The sequence below is a fragment of the Rhineura floridana genome, chromosome 11 (assembly GCF_030035675.1).
Source record: "Rhineura floridana isolate rRhiFlo1 chromosome 11, rRhiFlo1.hap2, whole genome shotgun sequence".
Classification (NCBI taxonomy): domain Eukaryota; kingdom Metazoa; phylum Chordata; class Lepidosauria; order Squamata; family Rhineuridae; genus Rhineura; species Rhineura floridana.
In genome coordinates, this window is record NC_084490.1 from 23,276,596 (window position 1) to 23,291,380 (window position 14,785).

The following is a 14,785-nucleotide window of genomic DNA, read 5'->3' on the forward strand; positions in this document are numbered from 1 at the left end:
TAAGTCTGATTTACTGTTTTCCTTTCGCCTTCTTGTTTGCTGTTCTTTCACAACTGATTCCATCCAGTATCACATGTCTCCCCTGTCTCTTTGTCATTGCTTCCAGGTGCTTGCTCTGAATGCTGAGCTTGAGAGGGAGGATTAATAGCCAGCTGCGCTGAGAGCTCTGTTGCGAATGCTTGTTGTATAATCACTTAGCAAGCAAATCCGAACAAATGCTCAGGAAAGAGCTTTCCACAAGCAAACTAGGATGAATGCCCAATAAACAGGTTGTCTGGAAGAGCCCAAAACCATTTCAGGAAGCAAGAGAGAGAAAAGAAAGAAACTCTGGGAATCCTGAGAGGGAAGTGAAACTGACCGGCAGCTACTGGTGCAGAGGTAGTGAGAAAGTGGATTGGCTGCTGAGAGGCACAGTACTGTCTGTTCTTGCACTGCTGCCAGCTGATGAATCTTGAATCTGAGCTGGAAGGTTTAGGCCGTAAGCCCTCCAAGCGCTTGGAGCTGGTGGAGGTCGATGGAGTCCCTTTACTCAGTGGCTGCGCAGAAAGATGGAGTCGTGTATCAACCTTTAAAGCCCGGCCTGATGACCTTCTAATTTGCACATACCCCAAAGCTGGTAAATGGGAATAAAAGAGAAAAGTGGAGGCATTAGAATGGGGAGGGTAGAGTTGAGAAGTTGAGAGTTATTGACTGAATTATGAGATCTTCATGACTTGTCTCTCACTGTCTTGTGCCAGGGACCACCTGGATGCAGGAAATTGTAGATATGGTCCAGCATGGAGGAGACCCTGAGAAATGTGCTCAAGTCCCCATCTACAAACGGATGCCCTTCATAGAGATGTTTTCTCCCTTATGTTCACGTAAGAAGGGTTACTGCTTCAGGGAGACGATCGCTGAAAATGGGGTGAAGAGTTTATGTCAGCTCAAGGCTGCATGTTTCTTTTGGGTGTTTCAGGCTTGGAAGAGGCAGAGGTAATGCCCTCTCCACGGACACTCAAATCCCACCTCCCGGTCCAGCTCCTGCCGCCTTCCTTCTGGGAACAGAATTGTAAGGTCAGTAAAGGGGAGAAACTTTGGTGAGGTTGCTGAGAGGGCAGAGTTTGATCTGAGCCAAGGTTCAGCACTGGATTCTGTTTCTATTTTCTAATTTGACCCTGGAAAATATGAAGTCATAATAAAAGATTAGAGTGTCTCTGAACATAAGTGAAATGACAAGTGAGAGGGTGCTCAGAGGGACATGGTGCCTTTCCTTCATAACTAAGCAATCCTAACTCTTGAGTAGTGGGCTAGCCAGGTCAGACTTTGCAGCCTGTTACTGGAAGAAAAATGGATGGTGGAATCTTACAGATGGGAATCAGGGCTTCTCTAGACAACCTGTTTATTGAGCATTCATCTTGATTAGATTATATCCAATCTTTATTGAGTATCTGCTCTGACTTATTTGAGGGAAGTTTATGCGACAGTGAGCAGGGTACCTGCAGGGTGTTTATATATCTTCGTGTTAACCATTTGTCTATTCCATACTTTTCCTCGCATCACTTTCCCAACCAAAAAAAGTCCATTTCTTGTTAAAAATGAGTTTGTTGTGCTAGGGCAAGAGTTGTCAACCTTTTGGGACCAGAGGGCACATTTCAAAATTTTGAGAGGGTTGGGGGTACCAGTTGCAAAATGGCTACCATGGGCAAGATGGCATAATACAAAGTGGCTGCAATGGGGGGCACGGCATAACACAAAATTAGGGAGTAGTCATGGTGAAGCTTTTCCCATAATTTTCCTATAATCCTAGTCTCTGTCTGTGTTGGAATTGCTTTTTAAGATGTTTTAAAATCTTTTTTAAAAGATGTTTTGTTTTAGTATGTTTTAAAAGATGTTTTGTTTTAATACATTTTATAGTCTGATTTTAAGATGTTTTAGAGTGTTTTTAGTGTTTTTGTTTGCCGCCCTGGGCTCCTACCAGGAGGAAGGGCAGGATATAAATTTAATAAATAATAATAATAATAGTATTTCCATATTAGAAAAGGCTTGACTTGTTGAATTTCTGCCTGCCATAAGCTGTTAAAGACACAAGAACCCTGTTTTCCCCAATGACAAGGCTAAACCATGACTTCATGGGAACTGCACCTAAGTAATATGGGTCCCACCCATGTAGCCGGCCATACCATTGACCTTGTATTTGTTGCGGGAGAGAAGGAAAGTGATCTGAAGATGGGGACTGTTTCTTCTAGCCCTGTGTCATGGTCAGATCACTACCTGGTGAAATTGGATCTCTCTGTGCCGCACACCCTCCGCAGGGAACAAGGACCTATTAGGATGGTCCGCCCCAGACGCATGATGGAGCCTATTGGATTCCTAAATGCGCTGGGTGATCTGGAGCTAACTGAAGGCCACCCGGTCGAAGCCCTGGTGAGGGAGTGGAATAGGGAGATCACTAGGGCAATAGACCAGGTGGCACCGAAACGTCCTCTTCTCCTGAATAGAACTCAGACTGCACCCTGGTATACACCACGGTTATGCAGTCTGAGGCAGGAAGTGAGACGACTAGAGCGCCAATGGCGGAAATTGTGCACTGAAGGTGATCGGACACTGGTTAGAGCGGCAATAGCGGCCTACCAGCGGGCAACAAAGGCAGCAAAGAGGCAATTCTTTGCTGCCTCTATTGCGTCGGCAGAGTGCTGTCCCAGGAGGTTGTTCCAAGTGGTCCGAAGCCTGGTCGGTCCAGTAGCGCAGGAACCTATGGAACAAGCAAAAGCCTCCTGTGACACATTTTAAACACTTTGCCGATAAAATCGAGTACCTAAAGGACAAGATTCCGTACGTCATGGTTACAAGTAGGGGTCCAGAGGCGGCCAGTTGCAATCCGGTCTGCTGGGATCGGTTTCAGCCTCTTCTCTCTGATGAAGTGGACAAGGTGCTCTCTACTGTAAAACCAACCACTTGCTTACTTGATCCTTGCCCTTCATGGCTCGTTATGAGCTGTAAAGAGATACTGGGCAATGGGATCAAGGCAATGGTAAATGCATCCTTGGAGGAGGGTGTAATGCCATTGCCCCTCAAGGAGGCAGTGATAAGACCTATTTTGAAAAAGCCCTCCTTGGATCCCCAAGATTTAAACAACTTTCGCCCAGTCTCCAATTTACCGTTCTTGGGCAAGGTAATTGAGCGTGTGGTGGCAAAGCAGCTACAGACACACTTGGAGGAAGCAGATTATTTAGATCCTTTCCAGTCGGGCTTCAGAACCGGACACGGAACTGAAACAGCCTTGGTCGCTCTGGTGGATGATATGAGGAGGGCGTTGGATAGGGGAGAACATACCTTCCTCGTCCTCCTGGACCTCTCAGCGGCTTTCGATACCGTCGACCACGGTATCCTGTTGAGTCGCCTGGAGGGACTGGGAATTGGAGGCACTGTTTTACAGTGGTTCCGTTCCTATCTCTCCGGTAGATATCAGCGGGTAGTGTTGGGGGATGAGGTTTCAGACCCTTGGCCCCTCAACTGTGGTGTGCCACAGGGTTCTATCCTCTCTCCCATGCTATTTAACATTTATATGAAACCGCTGGGAGCCATCATCAGGAGTTTTGGGCTGCAGTGTCACCAATATGCGGATGACACGCAGCTCTATCTCTCATTTAAATCTTCACCAGAGTTGGCTGTGGATACCTTGTCCAAGTGCCTGGAGTCCATAAGTGGATGGATGGGAGAGAACAGGCTGAAGCTGAACCCCGATAAGACTGAGGTATTACTAGTGGGGGACAAGGGAAGGTTGGGTGATTTTGACCTGATATTTAATGGGGTGAGTTTGCCCCTGAAGGACCAGGTCCGCAGTCTCGGGGTCATTTTGGACTCCCAGCTGTCTATGGAGGCTCAGGTTTCTGCAGTGAGCCGGGCAGCTTGGTACCAACTTCATCTAGTACAGAGGCTGCGACCCTATCTTCCCATACATCTGCTCCCACGAGTGATACATGCCCTGATCTCCTCTCGATTAGACTACTGTAATGCGCTCTACGTGGGGTTACCCTTGAAGACGGTCCGGAAACTCCAGCTGGTACAAAACGTGGCGGCACGCTTAATAAAGCAGACCCGCCGCCGCGATCATATCACCCCAGTGTTGATTGAATTACACTGGTTACCAGTTGTATACCGGGCCCAATTCAAGGTGTTGGTTTTAACCTTTAAAACTCTATACGGTTCCGGCCCAGTTTATCTGAAGGAGCACCTCCAGTATCACCAAATATGCCGCCAAACAAGATCAGCCTCACAGGACCTTCTCTCGGTCCCACCAACTAAGACAGCTAGGTTGGTGCGGACCAGGGAGAGGGCCTTTTCGATCGTGGCCCCCACCCTCTGGAACTTACTTCCCTTTGACCTTCGGCATGCCCCCTCCCTGCTGACTTTTCGCCGAGCCTTGAAGACCTGGCTCTTCAGGCAGGCCTATGGGATCTCTGGGGTGGGTTAGGTTTTACACTGTATTAATGTAAGATGGTCTTCAGATGAGATGTTATGATATTAATAATGTGATGATTATGTATATGAGTAGACTGTATTTTATATTGTATTTTATATTGTAAGTCGCCCAGAGTGTCCGTTCAGTCGGACAGATGGGCGTCTGCTAAATAAAATTTTATTATTATTATTATTATTAAACTAGAGTCTTGGCTGCCATCATGTACCCATTTACCTGGAAGTAAGGCCATTAAACACAAAGAGACTTACTTCTGAGTAGGCATGTATACCATTGTACTGTATGCTAACTATACAGTGAATTTTTAATAAGCCCTGGTCTTTAGTTCCTGCAAAGCTGTAGGGACGTCTAAGCCTCTCTGCAAAGTTTTCACACTTGCCTTGGTGGGTGGGAAGGGGGATTCTTTAACTCTGACCCACTCTTTATGTAGTAGTATTTGCAGAAAATAGTTTCTAAGCACTCTCTGATCTCAGAAGAACCCAGCGCAATGTATCCTGGTAACTAGGGAAAAAACAAGGGAACTGTGGAGATTCCAAGGACTTGGGGAAAAATAGAAGCAGGAAAAGTGGACTAAAACAGAGGGCAAAATGACAGCTCTTTAGGATTCGAGGGATTCCTACTGTCTGATGTCCAAACAACTCACTTATCAATCACAGCTTTGACTTCACTCCTTGGCTAATAACACTGACAGGCAGGAGCAGCCAGGCTGCTCATTTCACATAAATCACTTAGAAGAGTACCTGCATGTTTTGCTCTGTAACTTTCCTTCTAAGAGGGATAAAGAATTACTTTTTTAAAATGAAAATTCAGATTTTGGGTTACCTGCTGAGGGCACCACTGAACACCTTTGCAGGTGACATGGTGCCCATAGGCAATGGGTTGGTTACCCCTGTGCTAGGGTGATAGAATACTTTAATTTACATTAATTGCTCCAACATAACTGGCTGGGATATGATTGAATCACTCCCACAAAATGCTACCAGTCTGGAGGCGGCAGAGAGAGGGTAAAGTAATTGTTACAGAGATTGCTCTATTTTCTGTGTTACTGCTTGGGGAATATTTGGGGTCAGCCCTGTGTTTTGTTGGGACTTGGGAGGAAATAAAGGTGATGGGCATGGGAGGGTATGGCAATGGAGATGGAATGAGCTTCTGGAGAAGAAAGGACACCACACCCTTCCTTTCCTTCTTCCAGCTTATCCATCCAGCTGACAGATTCCTGGTTGTTCTAGTAACCCACTAGATTTTTAAAAAATGCTGCTGCTTAATGCCGGGTCAGTAACTGGCAAAATCTTTCTTGTCCAAGATTATATCCTAGATGAGCATGCTGACCAGTCTTGTGTAAAGGAAATCTGGTTGGGTGGGAAAGGGGGGGGGAAGGAACGTAATTTGACCCAGTTATACCTACCAGGTTTCCAAGTGTAAAAACAGCCAAGATCTGGTGGGTGGCGAAGTAAAACTGGAGTGATCTATCCTGCAGCACCACATTGTGCTGCAGGATTTCTGCAATTCACACCTCAGTGCCCCCCCAACTCTGCCTCCATCTGTAGCATCTCAGGATTCCATGGCCACCATGGCAAACTTTGGTCTTGTTATATTGTGATATATATTTCTTGTTCACGTTTTTGGAATTTAGGGATGTGCCCTTAATATGCTGTTAGTGATTTTGGCATTGTCCTCCTTTTTATACATTTGATATTTGTGCTTCTTTATTTTTATACTTCAGGGTCCAGAACCCCTGACAGCTAGTATAACTCAAGCGTTCCTCAATTCAACCCATTCCTTTATAATGCTTTTAAAACATCCTGGTAGCTTGGTTTAACAGCCTTTGGCGTGTTCGCAACAACACTAGAGACAGAATGAACTATTCACTAAGATGGTTGATTAATGGGATTTTTGTACATAAGGGAATAATGAGGTTTCACTCGGGTCTTACATGTGCTTGATGAGTTCCTAAGGACTCAACTATCCACTTTCACCTCAGTTTATTCTGGTCTTGCCTCACACCTCCCTCATTAAATGACCGTTCCCAACTGCCCCCCTGACAGTTAACTGCTAATTCTTCACTGACTATAACCTACAGCCAATCAGAGCCTGTTGTTTCCAGACAAACCAAAATGAATTGACTTGATTCAGGATATAAATAAAAAAGTGATTCTCTCACTCAGAACCTGTCACCAACCAGCTACTGGTAAACAGGCCTGTAAGGATGTAACCAAACCACACAAGGCCTCAAACTTCAGCAATTACTCTGACATCAACAGTGGTCACAGATTTTCCCCCCAAAGCACAAAACATAAATAGACATTCATATTCACAGATTTCTACAACATAGTTTAGTTCCACTTTCATCTCTCTCTGTCTCTGTGGTTGGTAGTTATGCCCAGGCAGGCAGCTAAGGAAGCCAAGCTGATGATCTCAGTAGTTGGATTGCCAGTTGGTTGTGGAATTATAGGCCTCTGAATTGCATCTGGTGATACAGTAACAGTAGACAAGTTGATCCAGGTTGGAGGCTACAGCTTGTGCTGCCTGCTTGGGGTTGGATTCCCTTTGAAAGATGGGTTTACAATCTGGCCATGCCCCTGGATGCCCAGGTGTACTCTGTGGCTAGAAATGCCTTTGCTCAGTTTCAGCTGGAGAAAACCACTGCTACACATGTTAAGGTATGTTACGGTTTATTTCTATGCTGGCTTATTTCTATGCAGTTCATAAAGAATACACACAAATACAAAATAGAAGTAAGAATAGAACAATACATTTAATAAATATGTAAGACCACTAAGGGCTCATCTACACAGTGGTTTACTTTGTGTTTGGTGCTACTCACATCTCCTTTAAAATTGCATGGTTCACATGATATTACCAACAGACAGAAGCTATCGCGCAGTTTCCTCCCCTGTAAATACGTACTAACCGAATCCACTGATAATACAAAAAGGGAAGAAAAAAGTCTTTACTCCCTTTCTCTATTGCTTGCAGATGCTTTGCTCCAATGCTTTTAGGTGGGTGTATCAATTATTCCCCTTTTCATGCCCACTATCTCCTCCTCCCTTTGTTCATTTTATTTCCTGTAGGCTGACAAGCAAGTTCCAGTTGCTCTCCTCCATTTTGCTGGCCTTTTTTATGTTGCTGCAATTGGTGCCTTTACTTTCTTTTTCCTGTAACTTGTTTGCAAAAGCATAACACTGCTCAAACAAAGATTTGTATTTCACCTGTATCCTATCAGGAAAAACACAGATATTCACACTTCTGTTGTTGTTTTTAAGGAACCCACTGCAGCTGGTAGAACAGACTGAGCATGCTTGGTCACCTAGCAACCAGAGGGAGTGGAAATGTATAATTAGAGAGTGGGGCCACTAGGAAAAAGCGAGACTGATCCTCCCCAGAGGAATGCTTGCTTATGTGAATAGGAAAAAGTGATTGGACAATGCAAATGAAAAGTGAAGCTAAAAGAAGTATATTTCCTATGAAGAAATGCTCCCATGTACTAAATCTTAACATTTTTAAAAAGCAACAACAACAACAAAACAAATACATTCATCTTCTTGATGAAAGACAACCTCCAGAAAGAGCAGGGTAAGGCAGGTGGAAAAGCTTGCCCCTTGATGATTCCAGCACAGTCTCAACCCTGATGCCTGAAAAGCAGTACATAAATGTTTCTATAAACAAGCAAAAAAACCACAATGCATGGAGTTGAGACTCCTGGGTTCACCTTTCTTTCTGATCTATTTCTGAAGATCATTTATGTGGCCAGGAACGCCAAGGACAATGCAGTTTCCTACTTCCACTTCCACCGCATGAACTTTAAGATGCCAGAACCGGGAACATGGGACCAGTTTCTGGAGAAGTTTCTTGCAGGGAAACGTGAGTAGAGACAAAAGATGAAATAAAGGAGAGACCACAGTTGAACATCTGTGCAGCTAAGAGAGCAGTGGGACCCACTCCTAATGCTCAAGTTCTAGATATGGGAAAGGGATGCAGCTATGTGCTATCAATGTCCTCCTGTTCCAAGTAGTAGTCTCAGGACTATGGTGGTTCTTCTTACACATACAAAAAGTTCAGGTTTGAGTAGGCAAGGCAGGGCAAAGAGAAGCCCAAAAGGGGTAAGGGTTGAGGATTCCTTGGCACCCTGGCCAGCCCCATTCTGCCCTCAAATGCTGTTTCATCACCTGTCAAGCTCAGACTGAGCCTTGGATAGGAGCTGCACCTCTGATTAGCTATTGCTTCATCGTCAGTGAGAGGCACCTCTTCATTTAAAGGAGTTCCACTATGGATTCTGAGCTGGAGTATACTCAGGGCAAGGTAACGTGACCTCCTTGGACCGGAAAGGTACTGGGACAATGGGCTTCTATTGCTTCTGGATTAGTAAGGATATCTGTGGCTGACTCTAAGCACAATTCCCTCTTCCACACTGAAGCGCCTGCATCCCGCAAAGATGGGGTCATGACAAGCAAAATCATGGTTAGTGGTCACAATGGAACATTGGAAAGAGGGGGACATCTTTGTGAACCTTTGAACCTTGAAATGTTACAGGTTGTACTTTGCCCAGGGATTGTATATGCAAGCTTAACCAGAGTTAATGCTCCACCTTTTATCTTTCTTTGCATTTTCGTTTAATTTTTTGGTTTGTGTGTGTGGTTAGTGGGAGGCAAAGGACTATACTTTGCCCAGGAACAGTGTATATGAGATAGATCACGGTTTACTCTCCAACCTTTGTCTCTCTTTGCAGTTGCCTGGGGCTCTTGGTTTGACCATGTTCGCGGTTGGTGGGAGGCTAAGGACTCTCACCAGATTCTCTATCTCTTTTATGAAGACATGAAAGAGGTGAGCAGCTGACAACATACTCTCCTCCCTTATAGTAATTTCAGCTAGGAAGGTACTCGTCTTCAAGAAATATTCACATCAACCACCTTGAGGCAGTGAGCTTCTGAAAAGCAGTATCACAAGTAAGCGAGAAACAAATGTGAGCTTATGGCTGCCTCCCAGTCACAAACCACCAGAATCCTTTTGATCAATAGCCTTCTCTTTCTCTCTTTAGGACCCAGCCTCAGAGATTCGGAAAGTAGCCCAATTTCTGGACCAAGAACTTCCTGAACCAGTTTTGAACCGGATCATGGAGCACACAGATTTCGAGAGCATGAAAGCAAACCCACTGACTAATTACAGCACATTGCCTTCTTGCAACCACTCTGTATCAGCCTTCATGAGGAAAGGTAGGGGACAAAAAGACACTGGTAGGAGAGGGGGTTTATCAGACTATTTTGGCAACAGGTGGTTTTTCTACCTAGTGCTGTGCCTCTAGAAGCAGCCTGGTCTGCAGATATTAGTAAGCTTTTGGTGGATCTCATTTAAACAGGAAATGCAAACACCAGGATTTCCTCTGTTTTGCCCCTAGTCAATATTCACAGCTGTTTATCATCCATTCAGCACTTTTAAACTGCAAAGTCTTTATTGTGTTTACTTTCATAACAACCCTGTAAGATAGGCTATTGAAACTGAGAGATGGTGAGGTGCCCAAGGCCAAGCAGTGAATCTATGGCAGAGGGGGATTTCAACCTCTTGGACAGTGCTGGCTCCTAATGGTTAGAAAAGAGGTTTTCATACTATTTTCCTGGGAAAAATGATGTCCCTTGGAAGCTAATCAGGTGTTCTCCAGTGATAAAGTTAGAACATAAGGATGGGTCAGGCCAAAGGCTTATCTGATCTAGCATTCTGTTCCCACACTGGCCAACCAGAAGCCAGTGGGAAGATCAGTAATGGCAGACAAGTTTTCTGGTGGATGGCTTGTCTACCTCTACCAATTGACTACTGTAGTACTCTTAGTTCATCGAAGGTCATAGTGGGCACTGAAGTACTATGCTAGGGCCACAACAGCCTTTCTCAGTTATTCAGGGCAAACAAACAGAACAGAATCCTTTCTTTACAGACCAGGATTATGTGCCAGGGAAGTGGTACACAAAGTTCTGCGGGAAAGGGTGGCCTGAATGTTGACACCTACTAGGTTAGAATAGAAGGGAAAGAGCATGGATTGTTGGAGGTTTTTTTCCCTGGACTGTTTTCCTCACTTGCAGGCACTGTAGGAGACTGGAAGGAGCACTTCACCGTGGCTCAAAGTGAACGGCTAGATGATGCCTATGCCCAGTTATTGGGGGGCAGCAGCTTGAACTTCTGCACACATCTGTAAGCATCCCTCTATGCCCCTCATTGAGACTTTCATTTAAAAAATTGCCTGGAGCTTTGGCTTGCACTAAATAAAATAAGTCATGAAGCCTTAAACAAGGACCACACAATGTGTGTGTTTATTATTTTCCCTCTCTCTTTTTATATTTGTGAAGGAATAGTTTAAATTTCTGAATGAATTGTTTGTGAAATAAAATGAATGTATTTGCTCGGTATTGTTTCCAGATTGAGGATGAAGAAAACGACCAGTCTTACATTATTTCTAACATTTGTATCCCATCCTTCCTGCAATTAAGCCCGGCGGGGGGCATATTTAGGATTTACCCTTTTTACCATTGCAACATCTCTGTGATTAGACTGAGTCTGAGTGGGGCAGTATGGAACTCCAGTCATCCTTTGGAAAGGGTTATTGAGAAGCAGGGTTAGCACAGAACTAGCAATGTTTTTGAACAGTGAACTTCTGGCCCAGGTCCCCTCTAGAACAGAGCTCTTGTACTCAATTAAGTGTTGCCTTTACAGTAGGCAAACTGGGCCTCTCGCCTCAGGTGGATACTGGGGGCAGCAGATTGAGCCCTGCCTGTTTGCCACTAGTGTCCAGCTGCTGTTTGTCTTCCCATCCACCGCTGCCTGGCTGCCAACCCCCCCCCCCTGGCTGATTACCACTGCTGCCAAATCACCACTCACTCATCCACCAACCCTATCACTGTACTTACTGCCAGGGACCTGCTACTAAGTTGGACTGAAGTTCAATCACAGCCCAGCCAGGTTCCTGTAGTAGCTATCATCTGACACCACTGCTCCTCTCTCCACAGCTTCATCTGGGGGAAGGGAGAAAAAACAAGGGAGGGGGAAAGTGGCAAACTATGTCTGTCCTTCCCACCCTTTCACAGAGTAAGAAAGAGGGTACCTCGTCAAGGGTGTGTGAAGATCTGTGAATATCCTTTTGCACTCATGCTCATGAACCCATAACTTACACATCTATTCTAGCAAAGGTTAATTTGAGCAATTAGCAAGAGGACTCTTGGGATCTTTACTGGAAGCAACTGCATGCTACAGATGAGATTGCACTGACCATGATAACTTTGCTTGGCCAAGAGATATTTGGTTCTGACTCATGAGACCCATCATCAGTATGTGTGCTCTGAAGACCTAGCAATAACCACAACGTTGTTGCCATTCTAATTTTATGTATAAAAGGAGAGAAAAGGTTTAAATGTAAACAGAATGGCATAGTGGCGTGGAGCATCACTGAAGAAGCATAAGCAGTAGAAAAAGTTAATGATTACACATTACACAGGCTGCTCATTTTACACTGCTTGGGCCATTAACCTTAGTTATCATTGCAGCGATAAGGGAGAAAACCGAAGCGAAGGATTGCCTTATATGAAAACACAAGGTGGAGTCTTGACGACTGAGCTCAGAGCTATGAGGAGAGAGTAAGAACTGTAATACCTTGAACACAGAAAGTAATTCAGGATAAATGCAGGACAGATGCTCATTGTTGTATAACTGTCCCACAAATAAATCAGAACAAACTCTATGTATGCTTTGGACAAGCCAATCAGGATGAATTCTCAATAAATAGGTCATCTGGAGAAGTCCTTGGCTACACTGTTGTTTTACCAATCTGTTATTTATATATTGCATTTCACTGTTTTATTATGATGTAACTTGTCCTGGGACCTTTGGTGAAGGGCAGGTAATCAATGTATCCATTGATACCACTAGCAGGGCCCACTGAGAGCTGCCCAGGATCCTCATCTGCCTTCCCTAGCCTTAGACCTGCCCTGACCTGACCCATTTATTTATTTATTTGATCCCATTTATGAATCACTTCTCATAAAATATCTTGAAGTGATTTCACAGTAAAAACATCAACAAAAAACAATTAAAAACAATTCCACATATAAAAACAATTTTGAACATCCATATGTAAAAACAATTTCAAATCCAACACAGACAGGCTGGGATAAAAATCTCCACTTAAAAGGCTTGTTGAAAAACAAAAATCTTCAGCGGGCACCAAAAAGGCAATAGAGATGGTGCCTGTCTGAAATGCAATGGGAGAGGGTTCCAAAGAGCAGGCGCTGCCATGCTAAAGTCATGATTCCTACATCATGCAGAACGGACCACCTGATAAGATGGGGTCTGCAGAACACCCTCTCCTGCAGAGTGCAATGATTAGTTGGGTATATAAGGAGTGAGATGATCTTTTAGGTACCTTGGTCCCAAACTGTGTAGGGCTTTGTACACCAGCACCGGCACCTACAACTTAGCTCAGTAGCTGACTGGCAGCCAGGGCAATTCCTGAACCGAAAAGCCTCTGGTTAATCATTAGCACTTTCCCCAACAGGGCAGGATAACAGCAGTGCAAACTTCAGAGTGTATCACAACAGATCACCAGGCCACCTGGCTACTCCAAACAATAAACATGATTTAAGGCAGTCTTCCCCAACCGGGAGTCCTTCAGATGTTTTGGACTTCAACTCCCATCTGCCTCAGCCAGCATGGCCAAAGGTTACGGACAATGAGAACTGTTGTCCAAAACATCTGGAGCAGTGGTTCCCAACCTGGGGTCCGTGACCCCCAGAGGGGCCAGGAGTCATCCTGGGAGGCCATGAAAAGCCAAGACAGGAATTATTTATTATTATTATTATTTTTAAAAAGTCTTCAGGACAGCTGAAGTAAACTCAGCAAGTGTGAGCTACTTTCATTCCCGCTCCTCACACCGCCCCTCAAGGACACCAGCTGCCGATTGTTCTTCCTGAGCTCCCAGCTCGTTAACCCCTTATGGAGAAGGGTAGCCCCAGCCTTTGCATGCTGTGGGCAGTGCCGTAACTAGGCAGGTGCAACAGGGGCACAGGGCCCAGGACGAAGGGGCCCCTGAAATGGATTTGCTGAAATGAAAATTATTTATAAACAATTGTTATATCGTATTCGTTTTATTATTATTATTCCCCCCAAAAAATTAAGGGGCCCAAAAATAAAACCTTGTGCAGGGCACATGAAAAGCTAGTTACGCTACTGGCTGTGGGGACCAGTGGCAGCAGCAATAGCAGAAGGAGAGCACAGATATGGCAGTGAACATGTACTGAGTGGGAGGGTGTGTGTATGTGTAGGGGGGGGGTCCTCTGGCCTTCTCGCAATGTTTTCCCACAACCCACCAGACTTCTGCAGTGCGAATTATGCAGAAAGAGGCATGCAGCAGCGGCAGCACACTTTCCCCTCTCCGTGCATTTTCCTGTAGCCCCACACAGGCCATTACCAGGCTAAGGGGAAGGTGGTGGTGAGGGAGGGGGGGTGAGGGAGAGAAAAGAAGGGGAGGACGCTCCTCATCTCTTTGCCTCAGAAACAGGGGGAGAGAAGGAGGTGGCGAAAAAGAGGTGGTGATTGAGGAAGATTCCATCCTTTCATTCACTGTCTACTTCTTTCTTCTCCCTCCTGCGGGACATCCTCCCTTTGGTGTAAGGGGACAAGAGGGGGAATGAGTGAAAGAAGAGGAGTGGGACCATGTGCATTTGTTTGTGGTCTCACTGTCACCACAGGTCACTCCAAAAAAGGAAGCACTTACAATGGACACACAGCCCATTTTACTCCAATTGTCCCTCCTCCTCCCTGTCCTCATGTCCCAAGTGCCCTCCCTCCCACATGGCTGTCTTCACTTTCAGCCACTGCCACCTTTCACTTGCTACCTTCTTTTAACCCACCAAACCTCTCCCCCACCCACAACCTGACATGCCTTTCCTCTCTCTAACCCTGCCCCTTCCTTCACATTATGTCTATCTCTCTTTTTCTTCTCTCTCTCCCCATTCATACTCGCTGCCTCCCCGGCGCCCAAGTTTGCTCCTATTTTGATTTTGCATATAGGCTTGCGTGAACCATGTGTTTAAATTAATTAAATATTTATTTGGCTTTAATTTCCTGCATGGCAGTTTTCTCTCTCTTCTGCCTCTGTTTCTCCACCTGCATGCAAATCGTGGTGATGACCAAAGTAGTAGCATGAGGTGCAACAATTAACATGTGGGGGTCACAAAATCTTTTGAGGTTCCAGAGGGACTCCCATACTCATAAAGGTTGGGAACCACTGATCTGAAGGATACTAGGCTGGAGAACATTATTTTAGGAATTTTGAGTAAGTAGGATGGGGTG

General features: G+C 45.1%; 1 protein-coding gene across 2 annotated transcripts; it reads left to right on the top strand.

Moving 5' to 3' along the window:
- Window positions 1-75: 75 nt before the first annotated feature.
- Window positions 76-12,197, top strand: LOC133365991 (sulfotransferase 1C2-like). 2 transcript variants are annotated; one of them, XM_061588569.1, is made up of 8 exons: window positions 76-616; window positions 738-860; window positions 956-1,053; window positions 8,194-8,320; window positions 9,186-9,280; window positions 9,495-9,669; window positions 10,528-10,636; window positions 11,983-12,197. In XM_061588569.1, exons 1-8 carry the CDS (start codon window positions 445-447, stop codon window positions 12,074-12,076), a joined length of 993 nt encoding a protein of 330 aa, XP_061444553.1. In that variant the 5' UTR covers window positions 76-444; the 3' UTR covers window positions 12,077-12,197. The 2 variants fall into 2 exon arrangements, with proteins under 2 accessions (XP_061444553.1, XP_061444554.1); XM_061588570.1 differs by lacking the exon at window positions 11,983-12,197 and having other exon boundaries at window positions 78-616; window positions 10,528-10,738.
- The last annotated feature ends 2,588 nt before the right edge of the window (window positions 12,198-14,785 follow it).

What these genes read in the sequence shown, in the direction of transcription:
- LOC133365991 (XM_061588569.1), top strand. Translation starts at nt 445, where the DNA reads ATGAATCTTGAATCTGAGCTGGAAGGTTTAGGCCGTAAGCCCTCCAAG. An exon ending in GTTTTCTCCCTTATGTTCAC is followed by an intron (nt 861 to 955) that starts GTAAGAAGGGTT and finishes TGGGTGTTTCAG; the next exon opens with GCTTGGAAGAGGCAGAGGTA. An exon ending in TTGAACTTCTGCACACATCT is followed by an intron (nt 10,637 to 11,982) that starts GTAAGCATCCCT and finishes TTATCATTGCAG; the next exon opens with CGATAAGGGAGAAAACCGAA.